We start from the raw sequence: 21207 nt of genomic DNA, 5'->3' as shown, positions 1-21207 counted from the left end.
AATCAGCTACCATGTGAAATGCAAATTCAGACAGTCTGAAAATTAGTCAAGAAGAATAGGGGATGAGGATGCAGATATGTGAAATATTCATGTGCTTCATGGAAAAAAGAAGACAGCATGAATGACACAACAAAGAACGGCCCCTGACATTCTTGCCATCATTCTGCATTATTGTTCACACCCGACTGTATTTCCAGGCCTAGAGTTCTGAAGTTGGTTTTGTGAAATGCTGTATATTCTAGACCCAAAACAGTCATTAAAAATGGCTAACATAATGGCATTAGCATCAAATAAAGATAATATACTCTAAATTATCCTCACTGCCTTAGAAGAGTTTATTCTCATTACTAAATACAAATGCTATGAAACAGAAAAAATCAAAATCGGCATCGCTGAATATCAGTATCGAAACTACTAGGGAAAAAAAGGGGGGTTACTTAGAACATTTTAGGGCCACAAATGCTTTACACATAGTAAAAATTCTTTTGAGACATTCATTATTCAAGTAACATTGATTCAATTTTCCTTATATAGAACTGAAGCTGCTAGTTATTTCAAAAAAGTAGCAAGGCTACTTAAGAAGTGAATGCTGTATGTCCTGTAGTTTACCCTCTGCTTCTTTCCATTTTCTTTCAGCAACAAATCTGGTGCTAAGGAGGAGGTGAGAGGCCCTATCTCAAGGCACTGCCTTCTCTGGGAAGAGCTGCAGCCAACTTTCAAAAAAAAAAAGGAGTCATAGGAAAACATTTAAATAAGTCGAGGCAGGGATAGTCTGCATATCTCCTCAAATATTGGCTAAGTCATGATCTAGCAGGCTAATCAGGAGGGTTTTTTTGCTCCATGAAAAAAAGGGTATTGGCTACAGCCAGAGCAATTCCATTTCAATGGGCTATCAACTGAGATCTTAGTTTAAGATAAGTAAGATCTTCTGAAATGTTCAATCTTTCTAATATATATATATATATACATGTATATATATTTAATCATGTTACACTGATCATCTTGAAACAATGCTCCATGGAAAATTGCAGCAATATGGTGTTGACAAATACTGCCAAAGAAGGGAGAAGAAAACGAAAGGGATAAAGTTCAAAGATGTGTAGCTAAGAGATGTAGGTTTGGATTTTCAAAAAACATGGAAGGGAGGGAATTTCTGCCAACAAAGAAAGGTGTGTCTGTTTGCTGTGAGAATGAGTTGTCCAGTGAAATGGGCCACCGGATACAATGATAAGCTGGAGTCTGGGTATGAGCACTAGCTCTGTCCATGGCCATGGGCAGTGAGGGCCTATTCCCAGAGGCTCATTTTAGGCCAGCTGCTGGGCTGTGCCCACTCTACCTACCAAGGAGTAGCAGAGCCAACTTTCAAACAGCAAAGCTCCCACAGAGAGGACACCTACGCTTGTCATTTGTACTTCTGGATAAAGAGAAACTTCTTAGTAAAATGCAAACATTAGCAAAATGAACAACGGATGAGTGCATGGAACGAAAGCTTACTTACATCCTCTGAATAGTGATCTGAAGGAAGAGGGGGGTAGTCACACTGTTCTATCTTCTTACACAGCGAGTACAAATTCATTTTGTCACCATAGAAAGGACTCTGTAATGCAGCCATCTGTAAAATGCTCCCAATGAAACTGATATAAGTGACACGGTAACTTCAAAGGGGATTTCATCAAACATATTACATTGGGATAGAAAATTATCACAAATACTTTGAATAAAGTTATTTGGGTTTTGCACTGCCTTCTGAGGATTATCTAGTAAGTCCTAGAAATCTAACTTCAGCTTATGGGATTTTAAAAAATTAATTAAAATGGAGAAGTTCCCTAACAGGAAAATGCATATAATTATTATTTTATATAGTTTAATGTTTTATTATCTGTATTTTATATAAACTATACATAAATAATAAATTCATGTCATATAAAACAGCATTAAGAAAAAGGCAATGTAATTATCTGCAAATATATTGTCATAAAACACTCTCATAGCACATGATTAAAGAGGCATCAGCAGTATTTCTCAAGCACATATTGGTACAATACAACCAAAATGAAACTGAAGTTACCACGGAATGATTTAGCAATGGCTAGGGAAAAAAAATAAATAGCATTTTTTGTTACATAATAGTTTCTATAAGTTAACTTTGAGGAGGAGAAAAATTCTCTCAATCTGAATGTTAATAAACTGACCCTCGTGGATTTACAATGAATTAGAACTTTTTTCCTTTGGATAGTGTCAAAAATACTAAATCTGTTCCAGCCCTCTACAACCCATAAAGCATCTGGAGGAGGTGTTCTAGGCAGGGGGCGGGGGAGGGAGGGGGGAAGAAAACTTGAAAAATGAACAACTTTAAAAAAAAAGATATTACCGAATTTAAATTTATCTTTGAGACAAGGTTCTAACTTGACATTTAAAGTGCAAGCAAGTCCTTCGGTAAGCAGGGTTACAAAGTAAAAAATTCAATTTAAAATGTTCGCATCCTGTTCAGAACCTTCTAAATCTTTGAACCGCAGCAGCAAGAATACAACACAGTGTGTGAGGCTGCCCCAAAGTCAGTCACCCTTTTCTACATGTGCTAATAAGTTTGATTTTGGAAGGACAATGTGTACATTCCCCAGACAGGCAGAGTGTGTGTGAAACACGCTAGTCCGTGCCGCGCTACTCAGTGAGCGTCAGTGGGGACAGGACAAGCTGAAAATGGCTCTCATCTGTCTTCTTGTGCTCGAGCCAGACTTAACTCCTTCACGGCCTTAGCCAGGAGACCTGGTTCCACAATGTACCTCAACGATTTTTCCCGAGCCTGTATTTTATGTGAAATCGACATGAAACTCTCAAGGAAAACCTAAGGGGCAGTTTTTCCTTATAAAGAGAAAAAAGTAAACAAAACCATGCAAATGGCTTTCCAAAACCTGTAAAAGACTCCATCTTTGAGACGTCTTTAAAAAAATCAGAGGCTATAACAATTACTGTTTTGCATTTTATGATGGAAATAGTCTATTAAAAATGCCACCTTAACAATATGCTGTCTAAATAAAGTCTCTATATGTTGGCAAAATTCCTGAGCAAATGTACATATATTATCATATGCCAGGAGTTCATTACAGTACTTTTGTCTCCATAGTGCAGTGTTAAAAAAAAAAAAAATCTGAATCTCCCCTAAGGAGTTAAACAGGAATAGTATATTTTCATGCATCTCCTGCTTTGACAGATGAAAAATGTCAACTGTCCTGTTTTTATTTTCAAGCTTTTGCACTATTCATCTGGTTCATTAGTGCATCTCGATGCTGCCCCTGACAGCTGCTCGCCCTCTCCTCCCAGCAGCTGAATTTTTCAGGCTAATTTGATCCTCCACACTGAGACGATCGCTGGAATGATTGACTTGCTCCCTGACCTCCAGGGTCTGACTTTCCTGATTAGTATTCTGGGGGTGTTGGAGGGACGAAAGCCCACTGTCTGTCTTCGGGGCTGGTGGCAGCTCTCTTTTTTTTTTGAACTGTAAGCCACCAACCTACAACCCTGTAAGGATGCAATCGCTGCGCTGAACAATAAAGGAAATGTGTAAAACCCACTTTTCCATGTTAAGGTCCGTGTAGCAAAAGCACAGCATCTTGATTTTAATTAGTAAAGTCTACTTTGTTGCATATCAATTAAAACTGTACTGCTAGGGTTTTTTTTTTTTTGAGGTTTCAAGAATATTTGAAAGTCTAATTTTCTGTGTTTAAAATACATTTTCTACATTTTCTAAAAGGCTCCCTATTCCTTGTTAGTAATAAATTCTTAGTGGGTCAAGACATAAAATATCTATCTTATGTGGTAGCCAATTCTTCAAAGTAAATTATTGATATTTCCAGGAACAAGATATTGAAACACAAGTGGAAGGAGATTTAAAGCATAAAGACAAATTAAATTTTTGAGGAACAAATGCAGCTCTTCCAAATGCATGGAGGAACTGCAAAAAAAGGTGCTTGGATGAAAACCCAAGATGACACAGTAAATACACTGATTCAAAACCAACTGCAGCAGAGAAAACACATGGATGTCAGAGTGTTGAGAGAATGACTATCTGTTGTAGTGATCACTTACAACACTTATAAAAAGGGAACACTTCCTCTCAAAGACAAATTTAGACTATGAGGAACTATTTATTTCAGTTTTGCCTAGAGAGCTTCCTATTCCTAGAAGAATTATGCAAACTTCTCAAAAAAAAAAAAAGCCAAACATATTACCACTTGCTGAACATTTTTTTTATTGCTAAATTTAATCTCAATAGTGGAGTTTACTATTTACTTTCAGATGCCTGAAGTAATAATATTTGATAATATTAGATTATGGCCAGAAGGAATAAAATATTAAGCAGATATAAAATATTTCTACATGTACAAAGTGACTTTTAAGTATCAGAGTGACAATATAGTCAAATATTCTTAATACTATCAAATTATCTGTTTTACCCTCATAGCATACATTTTGTTATATCACTGTTTTTTCCTACTAAAGTTATTCCAGTGACATTCATTAGCCACTTTAGTAGGAAGAACAAAATAAATAACATTTACTCCTTAAAGTAAGAGTTTGATATTGCAATCAGTAAATAATAATTAATGATTACAATATACATTTTTTAAAATTTGACACTCTACTTCCAAGTAAATAGTGGAAAAATTAAAGTAAATTACTTCATCATATATTTCATTTAAGTCAGGAGGATTAGAAGCAGAATATGGAGTAAAAAATACATTGGCTTCTTTCTACATATTTCAGATTTTCTTTGAATAGATTGAACAATAAATGGACTATTTTCCTTCAATTATTTTACTAAAAGAATTACCTCATTGTGGGCTAATTTTTTAAAAAAATTACTTGCAGACTAATTTTTAACTAACAGCTCTGAATGAAAAAGAATTCATATTCTTAGGAAAACTACCATTGAATTAAACACATAAAATTAGAGCAGTCACAAGCAGATAATCTTTAACATAATCACTCTATAAAATGGAGATAAATGCGCTTCTAATATATTTTTTTTCTATCATCCAAATTATTTTTAATGCATCTGCCAGAGGATCAGCCTACATGGGTCCATCTTCCTTTGATAAAATATCACCAGCAGAACAGGACAGTGTCATTCTCTATGCTTTACCAATGCAAACTGTTACGGAAACTGAATTAAGTGAAAATCTACAACAATGATCTGCTAGCATACTACCCTTTAAGATGACTGTAATAGTTAAAAAAAAATGGAATAAATATTTTTACTATGTTTGCCTATAATGAATTATTCCATCTCTCTTGTGACGCACAGGTAAGCAAGTTTCTCTATTTAGATGCTCAAATGTACATTTTTATAAAACTGTATGTAAACTAATATAAAAACATATAAAAATAAGTTTCTCTTCAAACAGTTATGAGAGGAGTGAAATGTGGAGAATACAGTCGTAAAGTCTATTCTGAAAATAAACAATTACCTAGCCATTGAATTAATTTTTTGTAGTGAAAGAGCTAATTCTTAATCATCAGCCAGGAAAAAGGAAGTCTATGCTGTAAGTGTGAATAAATTACGGTAAGCAAAAGCACACCAACATATAGATTTTATCAACATTACCCACCTCATACAGTAGACAGCCAAGAGACCAGATGTCAGATTTGAAGTTGTAGCCATTTTCATGTATTCTCTCTGGGGACATGTAATAAGGTGTACCCACTGCAAGACAAACCAAACCAAACAAGAATTGAAAAATAAGACACAGCTGTGTTAAGAAAATCACACACAAAATTCTTGCTTAAGAAAAATACTACAGAAACTATTCATTCAAATTCAAGTTGTTTTTGAGAATACACAGTATTTTAAATTTTCCTCTTTACTGACATGCCAGTTAAAAAAGTGCAACGATATCTATCCTGCATTTGAAAGGGTTGATGGGTAAAGTTCCGTTTATTTCTTTTGGCCAATTCAAGGAGAATCTAGGATAACTTTAACTAAGGTGGGTGTGGGGGGGAAGGAACTCTAACAAGAAAACTTATCTTAAATGATTCACATTTATTTCATTCATTTAATTAATTCAGACATTTCAAATATGGCCCGCACATCCCAATTAAGAGAAATCACTAAAAAAAAAAAACCAAAAACAAAAACAAATAGCAACATACAAGTTGAAGCGTGTACATAAATAAAACATGTTTTTCCAGCAGCATCCCCTTAGAACATAGTTATAACTCTTCATATTACAAATACTATAATCATAATCTCTAGCACCTTACTTACCTACTTTAGACTAGAAAAGGCTTGTGCATGAAAGGGTTATGTAACTACACTTGGAAAGGTTACTGGGATCTCTGAAAAATATGTGAGCTATTGCTACCATACTGAGGCCTGTTCAAAGATAAGATGTGCTACGTAATTATTAGTACTTTGTTTTCCCTTTTTTTATGACTATTTCAGAAAACAAAAAAGTATATTAAATCCTTACTAGACACCAAATTTAAAAGGCATATAGGAAGAATAACAACATTAAAGGGGCTTCCAGTGTGAGAATCATAAATTTCAAGTTTGATTATTATTTGACCATCACAAGCTGAGGGCTTTTTGCCAAGAAGGAAATCAAACTTGGGGAGCAATATTTAGGAGTCCTACTGGCTTGAGGCAATAACCCCAACCAGAGAAGACAGTCACATCCTTTTCCCTGTTAATGTCCAAGAACTCACTAGGCATTTCTCTAAATCTTAATGAAACAGTAACTCATAATTGGTCAGAGGCAACAAAGAGAGTCAAGCCAGCAATTAGTCCTTAATGACAAGGCATCAACTTTCCAGAAAATTCAGCTCAAAGCCTGAGAGTTGTAGATGAGAAGCGCTGAGGGGAAGACACCACAGCGCGTGCCTTCGCAGGGAAGGTTCGCCTCCTGGAATCCGCTTCCAGCAGGAACTGGGCATCCACCTCAGAGTGGATGGACAGAATGCAGGTGAAAGGCGCAGAAACTAGAGCATGTGAACTGGAGGCGGAAGCAGGAAGCGCCGAGAACGGAAATCATCACTGAGGCCAACGCTAGGGAATAAATGATGTCAATGCAGTATTTACCGCAAAGACAGACAAGTTCATTTGCCAGTTTCTGTCGGGGTCGGGGGACCCAAAAAACTCTGAGGAAGAACTAAGTTTAAAGAAGTCCCATTGTGACTGGGTAAAAGAGATAGGAGCTCTCTAGCTTGGGGAGTTGCAACAGCTTCACCTGTAGTTTGCATAAACGACAGCGATTACTGGAAATATTTACACACTTGCTCCATTCAAGGGAGGATGGTGGGTACAGTTGGAATAATAAACGGACTGTGCACAGGCTCCTGGTTTCAGGACATAAAGCAAGTGACTGGCAGTGAGAAATGTGCAGAGGCTTCACGGAATCCACAGGGGGCAACTGAAAACACTGAGGCTTGAAGGTTCAGAGTTTACCAAAAGCAAAGGTAATTTTAACCAGCATCTCTGGGAAACCTGCTGATACATTAGGGGTTTGATAGGAGTGTGAAAGATTGATGATAGGGAAGAAGAAGAACAAATGCCAGCATTTTACAGAGATTAGCCCCAGCATAACACCTCAACTGTAACACACGCTGAACTCACCGGCGACCCGCCAGCCAAGGAAGCAGAGAAAAAGAATGATTAGGAATTCGACTAACTTCAAACATAAAAACTTCCCATCTACCAAAACAAACAAACAAAACCACTTTTTTTTTTTTTTGTGAGCTTCTGGAGATCGTTATTAAAAGTGCCAGCATGGCCTACTTTAAACACAACTACTTCATTCTATTTTAAACCTAGCTGCTTTCAACTCCAACGCTGGTTCTGCTTTCTCAGAAAAACAGCAAGCCGCTTTCTAACTGAATATGCGTGTTTGATTTCGACGGTTCAATTACATGTAGCATGGAAGCGTACGAAAATGTCAGTCCAAGTAGGCTTCTCACCTCTGATGAACACACTTCTGAAAGACTGAGTGTATAAGGACGAAAGTTTGTATTTCTGCACTATGATGATCGACTGGATGAATTTATAATTAACTGCTGAACACATGCAGAAGAAGGAATCTCCCCATGTCCCTCTCATATGGGTACTCCTCAAACAGGGCTCTGTTCTGCACCAGGGCATTTTTGGTGGAGCAGAGAGGGTGAACCCCATCACATAAACATACTCTTCTTTACCTAACAGAGGCCGGAACATTTAAACACTCGGGAGAATCTGAAATATATTTAAATGTACTGATATCTTTTTCACATCTTGTGCCTAATGAATATATAATTTCCTAAAAGCCTGCTTTTTTTTAAATCCATGACAGTTGTGTCTATTATTACTGTTGCCTCAAGAATGTTATGACTTCTTTTAACAGCTGTACAAGAAAGGAGAGTTGTGGAGTGATATGATTAGACATTAAAATAATCATGCAAATTGCTATCTACTGAGGCGCTTCGAGGCTGCAGGATGCATAATTTCATTAATCTTCTGAGAATTCATGGTGCAGTTAAAATGGGAATATATTTTGCTGTAGCTGATACTTTTGTCATTTTAACCTGACGACCAAAAAAATGTATCAAACGACTGATATTCAAAAACAGAGAATGGGGATAAAGGGAATACTGCTCACAATTAAAAATGCCACCTGACCTTTTCTTCATTTATGTTAATATCAAAATATACGAGAGTTATTAAAAAATAAGTAATATTACCATCAGATGAACTGACTTATTCTAGCCATAAAAGTCTTCTATGGAATATATGCCTTTAATTATAAACCCTAACATTTATCTGAAACAAAATTACTGATTTTCATTACAGTATGTTTGAGAGTCAAAAAATTGAAACATTTTGTTACAATGGAAGAGGTGACTAAATTAATTAATATTTTTCATTTTATTAGAATTGGTTGTACAAGTGTATTTTCATCCACCAGTTTAGCTAAAGTCCAGCACTGCAATTTCTGTGAAGAACTGAGATGAGAGAAAAATAGAGTCACTGAGACCTTTTCTAAAATAGTTATACTTAAGGTGCTCCTTGTTTTTGTATTTTAATAGACGAGAAGAGCCAAAGTCACTTTGAGCTGGATGAAATCAACTTTACATCTGCCTCTTAGCTATAACTACCCAGGATGGCTGAACTTCTCTTTATTACTTTTTTCTCTGTAGATACAGATGAGAAAAGCTGACCAAGATCTCTGCAATCTCATCTGCAAAACCCAACAAGATCCACACAGAAAACAACACTTAAAAACAACATATTCCTAAAAACAAACAAACAAAACTATTACCTAGTACAATAAAGTGGTGAATGGCAACGAGTTCAAACAAAAATACTCAGTTTAGAAATGTCGCTTCTATCTCTGAGAATCAAAGCCAGGTGCAGCAGAAATAAATACATAAACAAATAAAAATAAATTAAAAGTTTTGCATAGTCCCATGTCAGGAAAAAGTAAAAGGATGCAAGTCACCTTATATTGCGGCTTGACTAAAATGTATGTATGTACGTGTACACACACACACACACACACACACACACACACACACACACACCACTTTAGGCACTGGGGATGAATTTTCATGCTCTTAAACTGGCTCAGAAATTCTATGGGCAGACTGAACAAGGAGAGAGGCTCTATCTATTTGGAGGTAAGGAGGGCTCAATCGGATTGGCTGAGTGGTATGTCAGTATTTCTTCTACAGAGAAACTGAAGCAATAGAATTCGTCATCCTTCAAGAGTAACTGGGAACACTTAAAGAACTTAAAGAACATGGGGGAACATGGGGGGGGGTGCAGAGGAGGATGTGGCAACTAAGAGTCAGAGAGTTTTCTGGTCCCTGTTACTGTGTTCCAAGCACTTTGTTAAATAAATGCATTAGATGAACTATCTTGATTAGCTCCTGACAAATGTTCATCAAGCTCCTACTTTATGGGACACGCTGTTCTACGCTCAGGGGTGACAAGGAAACAGGAAGAAGATTTGATCTCCCAAGGCTGGTGGACCAGTGGGATGGGGTTTCTCGGGAGGTAGCTTCCTGTGATGATGTCACTTCCATAATCCTGCACTAGAAGCAGCAGAGGGAGGTCAGGTGACAGTGCAAGGATCACCAAACCTAAGCAAGGAAGGTCTGGTTCTGGAATTCCAAGGGGGAAGCTCACCCCGGCACTGAGGCAGTGAGTTACTTGGTTAAAATCCAACAAGGTGAAACATGACTGGAAAACCCTTTCTTCCCAGATGGAAAAGGAGGAAATCAAGAAGTCTCGGCACAGACCCATGGAATGCCAGGCGGAAGTGGCTGGGCCCCGTGGAAATCATGCTGCTTTGCAGCTAACTGACTGCTTTCAATAAACACTTGTGGCAACTAAGAGGTTAAATGCAAAATCAGCTAACAGGCTCTGCCCAGATCAATTACTTAATTTTCAAAAAAGGACTCGAAAGTTAAAAATAAGTGAGTAAAAGTAGCCTCTAAGTACTGACTGAACATATGTTGCCCTTTGGACTCCGAAGCACAGTAAACCACAAAGGGGTAGAAGGCAACGGGCGATGCACAAGAGGTGCGAGGGAAAGGTGTGGGAAAAACAAGTATGCGACCACAGGTGGCCCTTGGCACCACAAACGAAACTGTTTTAATGCCTGGTTCAAGAACACTAATTTTCTGAGTTGAAATCAGGGGATATATCACACTTGGAAATAGTGTGGGGAACATGAATCGCATCCTCCTGAGACTCCAGTGTGAAAATTCTGAGTCTGGTCTGAATGGCGGCCATGCAGCTACTCTGTTGGCGACATCACAAAATCAGAGGACTGGTTGTCTCATTGTGAGAGGCAAAGAGGAGTTCAAACAATCCTAGAATGAAAACAAAAACAAAACACAATTCCCTCCCAAGGGGTTTCAAGTATTTGTCTAACACAAAGATCAGTATCAGAGAGTTCTAATCAGCTTTCAAGAAAAAAAAGATTCTGTTCTTAGGACACGCAACAAAGATAGGAACAACTAAGAAAGTAGGTAACATGCTATATTAAAACACTGCACAACTAATGATGGTTCACATCTACTTTCTTCCTTTTACTAGAACAGTCAGTAAACACCTCGGTGGTGTAATAAATGAAACTTCAGAGCACATCTGCTTCAATAGCAGACAACTGCCCCCACTTACTTACATAGACCTTTGAAGCATTATTTAACCTGAGTAAATTTTAATAGATTAAGTTTTAATTGTTTTCTTAAAGTTACTTTTTATCTCCTGCTCCAGACAGTTCATGATGGAGTAAGCCAGTTAGAGAGCAGGGCTGCCACTGAAAGTCCTTAAGGAATCAACAAACTCTCGTACATAATCTAAACAACAGAACTGATGACAATCAGCAGGATCCAAAGAAATTTCTACTTTATCACGCCTGCACAATTTCTGTCAAATGTGATTATTTTTTCCTGTACAAAGAAATAAAAATTACACTGCAATAAAATGCCTACAAAGGTCTATAATAAAAATGCCAGTATGAAAACTTTAACCAAAAAAGGCGATGTGTAACTTCAGTAAGGTACCGTGCACTAAAACCGCCATTTTTAAAGCATCTAGGCTTTAGAGGAACTTGACTCTGTCAAGTTCAACTATTAGGGCAGTGGGCAAAATGGTGACCTCCCTCTTTACTTCCTGGAGACCCCTGTGTATATCAGGTACAGGCTCCAATGGGGACACTCCAATCTAAGGCTACACAGAGGAGGATGGCCCAAGACTGCCAGCAAAAGGTTCAATGGCAAAGGCAAGAGAGTCGCCATCACTGCTGGCTTGGGCAATGGATCCAGGAATGAGGGCAGCCTCTGTGGGCACAGCCCTCACTTGTACATCACCAAAGATCTGGATCCTGTCAATAACCAATATAAGCAGAAGCAGATTGTCCCCTGGAAGCACAGATTCTCTCCCAGAGGTGCAGCTCTGTGGACACCGACTCAAGGCTGGTAAAAGGCACACAGGGCTAGTCTCTTATGAAATTACAAACATATTCCAACTACTTGATGCCAAGAAATTTGTGATTAATTTGTTAGGGGAGAAAGAGAAGGTGCCTCACGTAGCAGAGCGAAATATACGATTCAAGAGGGGAGCAAGAGAAGGTGCCTACACACGTGTAACTGATTCATGCCTCACACAAGAGAGCGAAATATACGATTCAATGGACTGAGAACGCCCCACATACCAAGAATTTTAGAAGGCACTGGCAGAAAGAGAACTAAAATACAGTTGAAAGAACATCTGACCTCTGACAGCTCACTGCATCACTCTGGGATGCGAAGTGCGTTTTCTGTTTGTTTTATTTGTTTCTGCAGAGGCAGGGGAACATGAGAATTGGACAATCCAAAACATTTACTTTGAAATGAATAAATTATGTTCTTCCATAATTGAAAACAGCTCGGTACCATTCAATAACTCTAAAAGCTCAAAGGCCAGGTAATCTCAGGTACCTCAGGGACTTGTTGAATTAGAAATGCAGAATTAGATAATAGTTTACGAGCTATTTGACACTTAGTCCAGAACTGATGATTGAAATTTGGTAAGCAATAATTCTTATGAATGTTTCAAGTTGGACTCAAAGAAGATCATCCTGAAATTTACTGGCAGAAAAAGTTATGAGGAATCAATACTTGAGGAATCCTCGGCAATCATTCTGGATTTTAAAATAATCTCTTTGCTCAGAATTTTTTAACTAAGTCTTTTATTATTTTTTTTGGGGGGGGGACTGGGAGGGAATGGAGAGGGCTTTGGGGCCACTAGGGTGGTGCTCGGACTTCCTCCAGGTTCTGTGCTCGAGCGACCATCTGAGGGGCCAGGGAGGGAACTCAGGTTGGCCATGTGCAAAGCAAGAGACTTATCCACAATACTATCTCTCTGGCCTCCATATATATATTTTTAATATTCAAAAGTAAGGAAAAACAGACACCGATCACTTAGCAACCTTGGGTCCGAACATTTACGCTTAGTAAAAGAAGACTTTAGACTAAGTTTAGAAACTGAATTGTACCAAAAACACTTGCTTTCTCTTGTGATGAGAAAACAAAATTCCTCTTTGTTTGCTCTGCTTCTATTTCACAGGTCTGAGTGAACTTTTTAGAGTCACTTGTTTTTAAGAGATGAAGTTTCCAGTAGATGGAATGGTTATGAAGAGAGACTTTGAGCTCCAAAAAGCTTATTTCCTGTTTATTCCTGAATTGTGAAGCAAAGTCCAGGAGACAGAGAGAGGCTAAATTATGTTTTGTATGTTCCTCAGCAATGCCAAAGTGTAATTCCAGATGGAAATAAACAACAGATCAGAAAATAGCAGGCGAGGAAGGGGAATTCTACAAGCTACTGAGGGAGGAGTACGCCAGATCAGGACGCTGGGGGCCTGTTCACTCTCTTCTGGCTCTGCAGCCCTCTGGCCCAGGAGCGTTTCAGGCTTCCCCTTTCCATAAGGGCAGCAATTTGTTCATGTGATCTCAGAAACCTGTAAGAACCTTAGGGAGCTAAATGCTCTGCAAATGACAGAACTGACATGCATATTCGCACCAACCTGCACAAGCAGAGGGAGCACTGTGAAACGACTCACTGCTCTTTAACCAATGGAACCAACAGGAAAACAAACGTTAGAAAAGTATATGAAAGTAGGAAGACAAATAAATGAGCGTCTGTCTTTAAGTAAATGGAAGAGCATGAAAGCATCGCAAACACTGACTGACGTTTTCCAACCTGCAGGTCCCGATGCATCAGTGAGTTGTGAAATAAATTCCCTGGGTTTCACTGGCTTATTTTTGGCAAAAACAAAAAACAAAAAAACCCAAAATGAGACAGACAACTTTAAATGGAAAACACTGTTATCTAAACCTTTGATTATTCTACTTATATACATTGGCTATGGTTCATGCTGGTAAAGGTGATTCTCAAAAATATCAAGTCCCTTACCGAGACTACCAGAAAGTATGATTCAAAAGAGAAGGTAAGGCTTTACCATAAATTTTAAAGCTACGGCCATCCACATCACCTACTTTCTAGTATGTATGCTTCATATTTCCAAGGTTGATAAACAACACGGAGAGGGGAAAAAAAAACAGGCAAAATTCAGAAGGCTCTGTGTCATCCTACAAGTATCTTTCAGAGCCACACGTCCTGTTTATATCAACATAAAAACACCAAAATGCAGAGGTACACAACAAAAGGAGGGGAGGGGGCACAAAAATCAAAGAACTGTCTAGGTCACAGGCAGGTGTTAGTGCCATGGAATGATGAGCTCTCAGACAAAACACTACTCAGTGCCAGGAAGAACAAGCCAAGAGAGATCTGGACGCAAAGGAAGACAAAACTCAAGCTGCAAAGTGCAGCCTACTCTGGTCTGAGCAGCCTAAAAACAGAGGTGGTTGTCGGGGGGCTTCTTCAAAGGAAATCATGGCATGTCTTTGCTTCAAAGCTGCAGAAGTGTGCCTCTGCCCTTGGAATAAAGTGGAAACTCTTCCAAGAGCTGGTCGGGACACTTCCTGGACCTGGCTCCAGCTCAGGATGTATTGGTCCCTTTGACAGTCTGAGACATGATTCCCTGGAGACATTCACAGCTAGCTCTTTTGAAACACCCTTAGCTCATTTTAAAGTTACTTCCTCACTGAGGCCTTAGCCATGCCCTTTCTCAAATACTTTCCATGCAATTTTCCTATCACGGGGCTGACAGTCATCTGACTTCTTTATTTATTCTTATGCATTTTCTCCTACCACCAGGTAAGGTCTAGGAAGAAGAGTACCTGTCCTGTTCAGGTTCTTGGTCCCTAGAACAGCATCGGCATGAAAAAGGAACTATAATAATTTGGGGGAATGAATGGATTCGGCTATTTTAAATGAAAAGATGACAAAAAGTCCTTCTCCTCTACATCTTCCTACAGAACAGCCGGTATGTAAATCAAGGTTTTACACCTTCAAACATGGCACATCTCAAGCAAGAGATGCAAGAGAAAAGACAATTGACAAAATTCAAACACATGCCAATCTCTTAATACAAAAGCTCTGCCTAAATTAAAAAAGGAAGTGTGTATCCCTGCTAATAAATCAAAATAAGTTAAAAGAAAGTAATTTAACTTTTTAACAAAAAAACATTTTTGAAAAAAAAAGCATAAATAGAAAATTCCAATAAGACATCTGAAGAATCCTATAAACTTTTTGAACTTTGTGAACTAAATTCATGACAGATTCTCTATTACAAAGTTAAATGAAATTTGGTTTTAGGATAGGCTTCCAAAAAGAATACATTACTTGGAAATTTTCTTTATGAACTACATACACAGTTCATTTATAGCTTTACTAGAACTTAGACCTGTTCTATGAAAAAAAGTCAAATCATACAGAATTTATTTTGAGCAAAATTACTTTATATAGCTGGTCAAACTTTCAATTGCATTTTGGAACTACCACTTAGAAGCAACATTAAATGCTCGTTCTGAGAAGTGAAAATATGTAATAGTTAACAAGGAATAGCAATAATTTTTTTTTGTTGTTTTTGGTTTTTGGGTCACACCCGGCGATGCACAGGGGTTACTCCTGGCTCATGCACTCAGGAATTACTCCTGGCGGGGCTCGGGGAACCATATGGGATGCTGGGAATCGAACCCGGGTCGGCCGCATGCAAGGCAAACGCCCTACCAGCTGTGCTATTGCTCCAGCCCCGGAATAGCAATAATTTACTACAATTAAAAATTAGGATCAACTTGTCCATAAAATGTAAGTCTAGATAAAAATTTTTAAAACACTTCTGTTAGTCTGGGAGGCTCTCTAGGCAGTGCTCAGGGGCTAGAGCCAGCATGAGACTGGGTTAAACATAGATCATTCTTTGTCAGCAGGGAATTTTTCATGGTCATTCTAAATAGTTTTATTTGGGCTCACGTAGCCCCCGAGGCTAGACGGTCAAACTGTAATTTCGGGTGCTAAGTAACAATCTGCTCCTTCAACTTTACTTTCAAAACGTGAAAATTTTTTACTTCACAGAGATGACGAGCTAGAACAATAATTCCGGGACAGAAGATAGGGTTCAAGTGGTGGGACATGCCTTTCCTGTGTGAGGTCCTAGGTTTGTTTCACCCAAGTACTACTGGGCCCAGGGGCACCCACAAAACTTTTAAAAAGGAAATAAGACTAAGAATTGTGACTCTATTGGTAGGCGAGTTCTGGAATGTTCAGTTAAGTTTGTGAAGCCCCACTATGGCATGTTCATCTCAAAACCTAAAGGAATTTATGGAAGCCAAACCCTAAAGGAAATACTGATGTAAAAAAATGAATTATTCATCCACAAAAATGTTGTTCTCTATATCACGTCATTCGGGCTGACACAAGACCAAATTGGAGACACATAGGTTTGCGCACCCTGTTGAGAACTGTTTTTGTGGGAGTTTGTGACTGGCAAGCTCAAGTTCACTTCCAGAGCTGTTAAGAGTTGCCTGCAGTCAGCTGAGCTCCGAGGATCAGCTGGAAGTGGCAATGTGCATGGCACCACGTGCACAGGACAGAGCTTGGTGCCACAGCCTGGCAAGGGGCACCTGGATGTGTGCAAACAGCCCTGTGCTTGTAAGGAGCTCAATGACAGAATGCATCAGGCATTCTTTTCAGGAGACTAAGAGTAAAAACATGTTCTCTTTGCTAGTGACAAACGGCACTGCCTCAAAACGGTCTGTGACTTTTCTACAACAGAATCCTTTCCTGTTTGCAGTGTAAGAATTACACCTCTGTGCACACACAACAGACTACTACTCAGCTATAAGAAAGGCTTACCACAACCTGGATTGAGCTAACGGGCATTACATTAAGTGAAATTAGACAGAGGGAGGGCAAACACTGAAGTTCCAACTCACGGGTGGTATGTTATGAAACAAGGCAAGGGTATATAGATGGTATTTAATGCAAATGGGAAGATCAAACTAATAGGTAGTATTTTAGGAAAGAAGGCAAGAGAATAGATGGTATTTAATGGCAGCCCCTGGGACTTTGAATACAGAATCAAGGTGACCAAGTGAGGGACAAGTTGGGAAGAAAAAGAGGCAGGCTAGAAGTAACCCTGAGACTGTGGAGAGTCCTCAACATTTTGACTGTAGTAAAGGAGCAACAATTACGTACATTATAAGTTTGAACATAAATATGCTATAATCTCATTGCCTGAACCACAGTATAAATATTCTTAATACAATTTAATAATTTTTTCCATAAAATGCCTAAAAAATGGATTAAGGTGCTATGAACATTTATGTATTTCCATTACAGAAAAACTCTAGTACTCTTCAAAAGTAAAGGGAGAGCAGCACTATAGCACTGTCGTCCCGTTGTTCAAAGAAAAAAAATCTCCGGGCTTTGGCTACAATTTTATTCTCTTAAATTTTTAGCAAAAATGAAACTATGAACAAAGTTTAGAGAGGGACTCAACATTCTGTCCTTCACCAATATGGATTTGCCTGCTTACATGAAAGATATTGTTCTAGATGGAGAAAACTGAAGTAATAGGTTCAGAGAACTTCCATAATACAGCCAGATGCTTGCCCCGCTCTCCTGGCAGTTAATGTCATTAACTTCCTCTTTATCAGGCCATGTATTTCTTCTTCATCACACTTTATTATTTTGATTGTTGGCATTTTTTTCTAAAGTTATGCTTACACCCCCAAAAAAAACATGGTTTAAAGAGATTTTTTGTTGTTATTTTGGATTTGTGAGATTTGGGGGAGAGGGGTGTCATATCCAGTGGTGCTCAAACACTCGATGTTCAGTCTGAACAATGTGCCCAACCCTGACTGACTGAGTTTTAAGACAAACTCTTTCACTTCCTTGAAGTTACTCAATTGTTTCTAAACTGCATAACTCACTTTCCATTTTAAAAATAATGCTGAATGGCTTTGTTTAGTCCAATTTTAGAAATGAAGAACACCACTATATTATTAGTTACGGAATTTGTAAAATACAGCTATCTTCCTCTTTAGAGTTTAGGAGAAGTTTTTCCTCATGAGTCACGGATTATCTTCAAGACTTCCCCTCTGCAGCAATAATAGCCATAATGTTTTAAAAGTATTTGTTACTAGTAAGATATTAAAATAACATTGGTTTAAATTAAAATGGGTAAATTGAGTAAACATGAAAGTGAAAATACTTGTGTGTTTTAGGGGCACAGTGTTACCAGGCTATTCCCACCACCAAAAGCTAACCTTAACCCTCCACCAGAGAACACCCACCCTTCCTCTCCACACTCCCCTGCACCGCCCATCAGGTAACTTCAGTGTTACTATCAGAATCTAAAGGTTTGTGTTCACAGTACGTGGTCTATTCAATCCTGGCTTTCTTTCCTTACACACTAAGTCTCTGATAACATACATGTTATTTTAGTAGAAATTCAGAGACTGCCATTGCCTTTTTAAGGGGCGAAGTATCTTCTAATATGTGGTTTCTTTGCTATATTTTCTCAATATGATGAGAAACAAAATAACAGAATAAAAGGAATGCTCCATTGTCAATAAACTACTCCAGGTTTGTTCATGAGCACTTTCTTTACTAAGCACCTATCAAAGGTCAAACCCACAGAAAATTCGACTTCTTGTGACATGTGATCCCTGATAGAGGGCTGTGGGCATCTACGCAGGACCTGAGGAGCTTTAAAATAGCTTCATATAGGAAAGCAAAGCCAACATGTAATTGGCACATTCCTTGTGCATTTCAAACTGCACACTCCAAAGAGATAAGTGAATAGCATTATGTTGTGTCTCTTACCTAAAGAATGTGCAGCTGTGGTTTTGGAACTGAAAAACCGGCCGAGTCCAAGATCTCCAAGTTTGACCACGCCAGTGGCTGTAATGAACACGTTTGCTGGTTTTATATCTGTGTAAATGAAGGGAGCATTTGAAGATGATGTCAGTTTAGATATCCTCAAGAGATTAAAACCTACTTTTCACAGCAGAATTCTGAACAGATCTTAAAAATGAAAAGCAGTTTAAATTTGAACCAATGATATAATTTTAAACCAATGAATACTGGGCACATATGTTAATAGTTCTGAGTTCAGCTTTTTTATAATCACCATTGAGCATAATAAAGATCACTATTAATTTTTGTTTAAATATTTCTCCTTCCATTTTAAAATAAATAGTTGAGAAATTTAAAGCACAAAATGAATTTGTGTCTGCTTCATATTCATCTCAAAATCTCCTTAGTTATTGATATACTCACATCAGATATAAGATGATAATTCTATTACAGATGTATGCAATTATTTAGAGAACATTAAAAACATTGCTTAAATAAATTACACTGAAAGTTTTCACAAACAAAAATTAGTGGCTAAATTTCTTAGTGAAAAACCTTTATACGCTCTTCCCAACCATCTGATTGATAAGAATTTATTAAGAACTAATGCTGAAAGTCAGAATTCCAAATGGCCATAATAATATAAACTGTTCAATCAAAGGAAAAACACATCCCTTTTTAATGCTTATCCAGTTGCTTTTTAAAAAAAAAAAATTTGTTTTTTCTTATCAACATAATCTAAACTACACACAGCAGTCAAACAGAAAAACAATTCACTCTCTTTTTTAAAACCATATAGAGCCTTATTTAACGGCTTATCATTCTAGTAAAATGGAAATCTGGATGTGGACCAGCTGGGAAAGCGTGCACCTATCCAATGACGGAAAGGTGTTCTTAGCCCTCCTTAATAACGTGCGTCGCTGAAAGCGCTGGGAGCCACTCACAGTTTGACCTCACCTCGGTGCATGACTCGTCGAGAATGCATGTGTTCTAATGCACTGCAGAGTTGAACAAAGTACTTCCAGACAGTTCTCTCAGGAATTAGCCTCTTTTGTTTCTTAAAATGCTTTAAAAATAATTAAAATAATGATAAGAATAAAAATATCTTGATTTGCAAATAAGCTCTAAGTCAGCAACCTGTCTTACTTTTAGTTACATGTTACCAAAGAAAACGCATCTGATGTGCCACATTAAAATGATTCCAAGAATGTTACCTGACATAGTGACATTGTAACTTATATCTCTTCCTCATGTATCTAACATACAGTATCTAATATACAGTTGCACCTTTGCGACCTGTAAATATTTAAAATAATTAACTTTTTTCTACAAAGTATTTTCCCTCAAAAGGGGATGTCAAATTTCATCTCAAGGAAAACCAGAACAAAAACATCTAGAAATCTGAAAGTAGTAATGTTATTTAAATGGCAATTCTCTGGAAACATGATTTCAGTATGAATCTGTCTAAACTATTGAACCACTGCAAGTGATCTGAAATATCACTTAATTAAAAATTAAAACAAAAAGGCTAAAATAGAAAATTTTGTGACTTTATATTATACATAACAAGTCAAACTTGAATTTTGCTTTGAATAAATGAAACTGAACTTCGTAGAAAGAATTGTGAAAGAAAATAAACATCAGTTAGAAAGTGTGGGCTGTTATACATCAGAGGGCAGTCATTAAGGCCAGACCTGTACATTTATGCACATTTTTAATATCACTTTTATTAGGATATGCCAAAAACATTACCAAGGACAAAATTTTTAGTTTCACAGTTTCATACAGATTTACCATATAAATTTTTTTCAAGAACAGAAATCAAGTGACTTTTCTATTTAACAAAATTTATATATAAGTGAACATAAAAATTATATAAGCAAATGTCTAGAACATTTTCTGATAAGTTTAACTTAAAAATAGAACTCAGTGAATAAATATGTACCTTAACACATTTTATCTGGAAACCTGACATTTCTGAAGGTCAACCGATTTGATTTTAATTTTGTTATTGACTAAGAAAAGAGACTTTAGACAAGTTCAAAATAACTACCTCTGTCATTTTTACCCTTGTGACCAATTATGATAGGCTAAAAATTAAAAACAATACAGAAATATCTGCTAATATCCCTCTTTAGTAATGAGCAAAGACTGTACTGTCTCATATGCACTCACACACCTTTATGGAAAAGCTAATAATAACCTTAGCTCAATCTGTATTAGAACAGGAAAACTAATGTCATTTCATTGGCTTAGAAACTGGCTATTACCGTAGTAGCAGGAACAAATAACAATTAGATGACCAGGTAATTGAAAAACAAACCAGGATATTATTAAAGCATTGAAAATCTCCCTCATCATGTTTCAATACTAAGTCTTTAAAATTGCAGATTGTGTCAACATGTTTGCATTCTAAGGGGGCAATGCTG

At 37.5% G+C, this 21207-nt stretch overlaps 1 protein-coding gene across 2 annotated transcripts in view; it reads right to left on the bottom strand.

The window, feature by feature from the left end:
- The window catches only part of NEK7 (NIMA related kinase 7), a 145175-nt gene that overhangs the window by 19468 nt on the left and 104500 nt on the right, over positions 1 to 21207 (bottom strand). For both annotated transcript variants that reach the window (XM_055144859.1, XM_055144858.1), the window contains 4 exons: positions 19736 to 19844; positions 18746 to 18853; positions 5610 to 5704; positions 1499 to 1612 (listed from right to left, as the gene is read on the bottom strand). In XM_055144859.1, coding sequence (XP_055000834.1) covers positions 1499 to 1612; positions 5610 to 5704; positions 18746 to 18853; positions 19736 to 19844 — 426 coding nt within the window. The remainder of the gene's footprint in view (positions 1 to 1498; positions 1613 to 5609; positions 5705 to 18745; positions 18854 to 19735; positions 19845 to 21207) is intronic.

The sequence above is a fragment of the Sorex araneus genome, chromosome 7 (assembly GCF_027595985.1).
Source record: "Sorex araneus isolate mSorAra2 chromosome 7, mSorAra2.pri, whole genome shotgun sequence".
Classification (NCBI taxonomy): Eukaryota; Metazoa; Chordata; class Mammalia; order Eulipotyphla; family Soricidae; genus Sorex; species Sorex araneus.
Note: the sequence above shows the minus strand (reverse complement) of the source record. Positions and strands in the feature narration are given on the sequence as shown.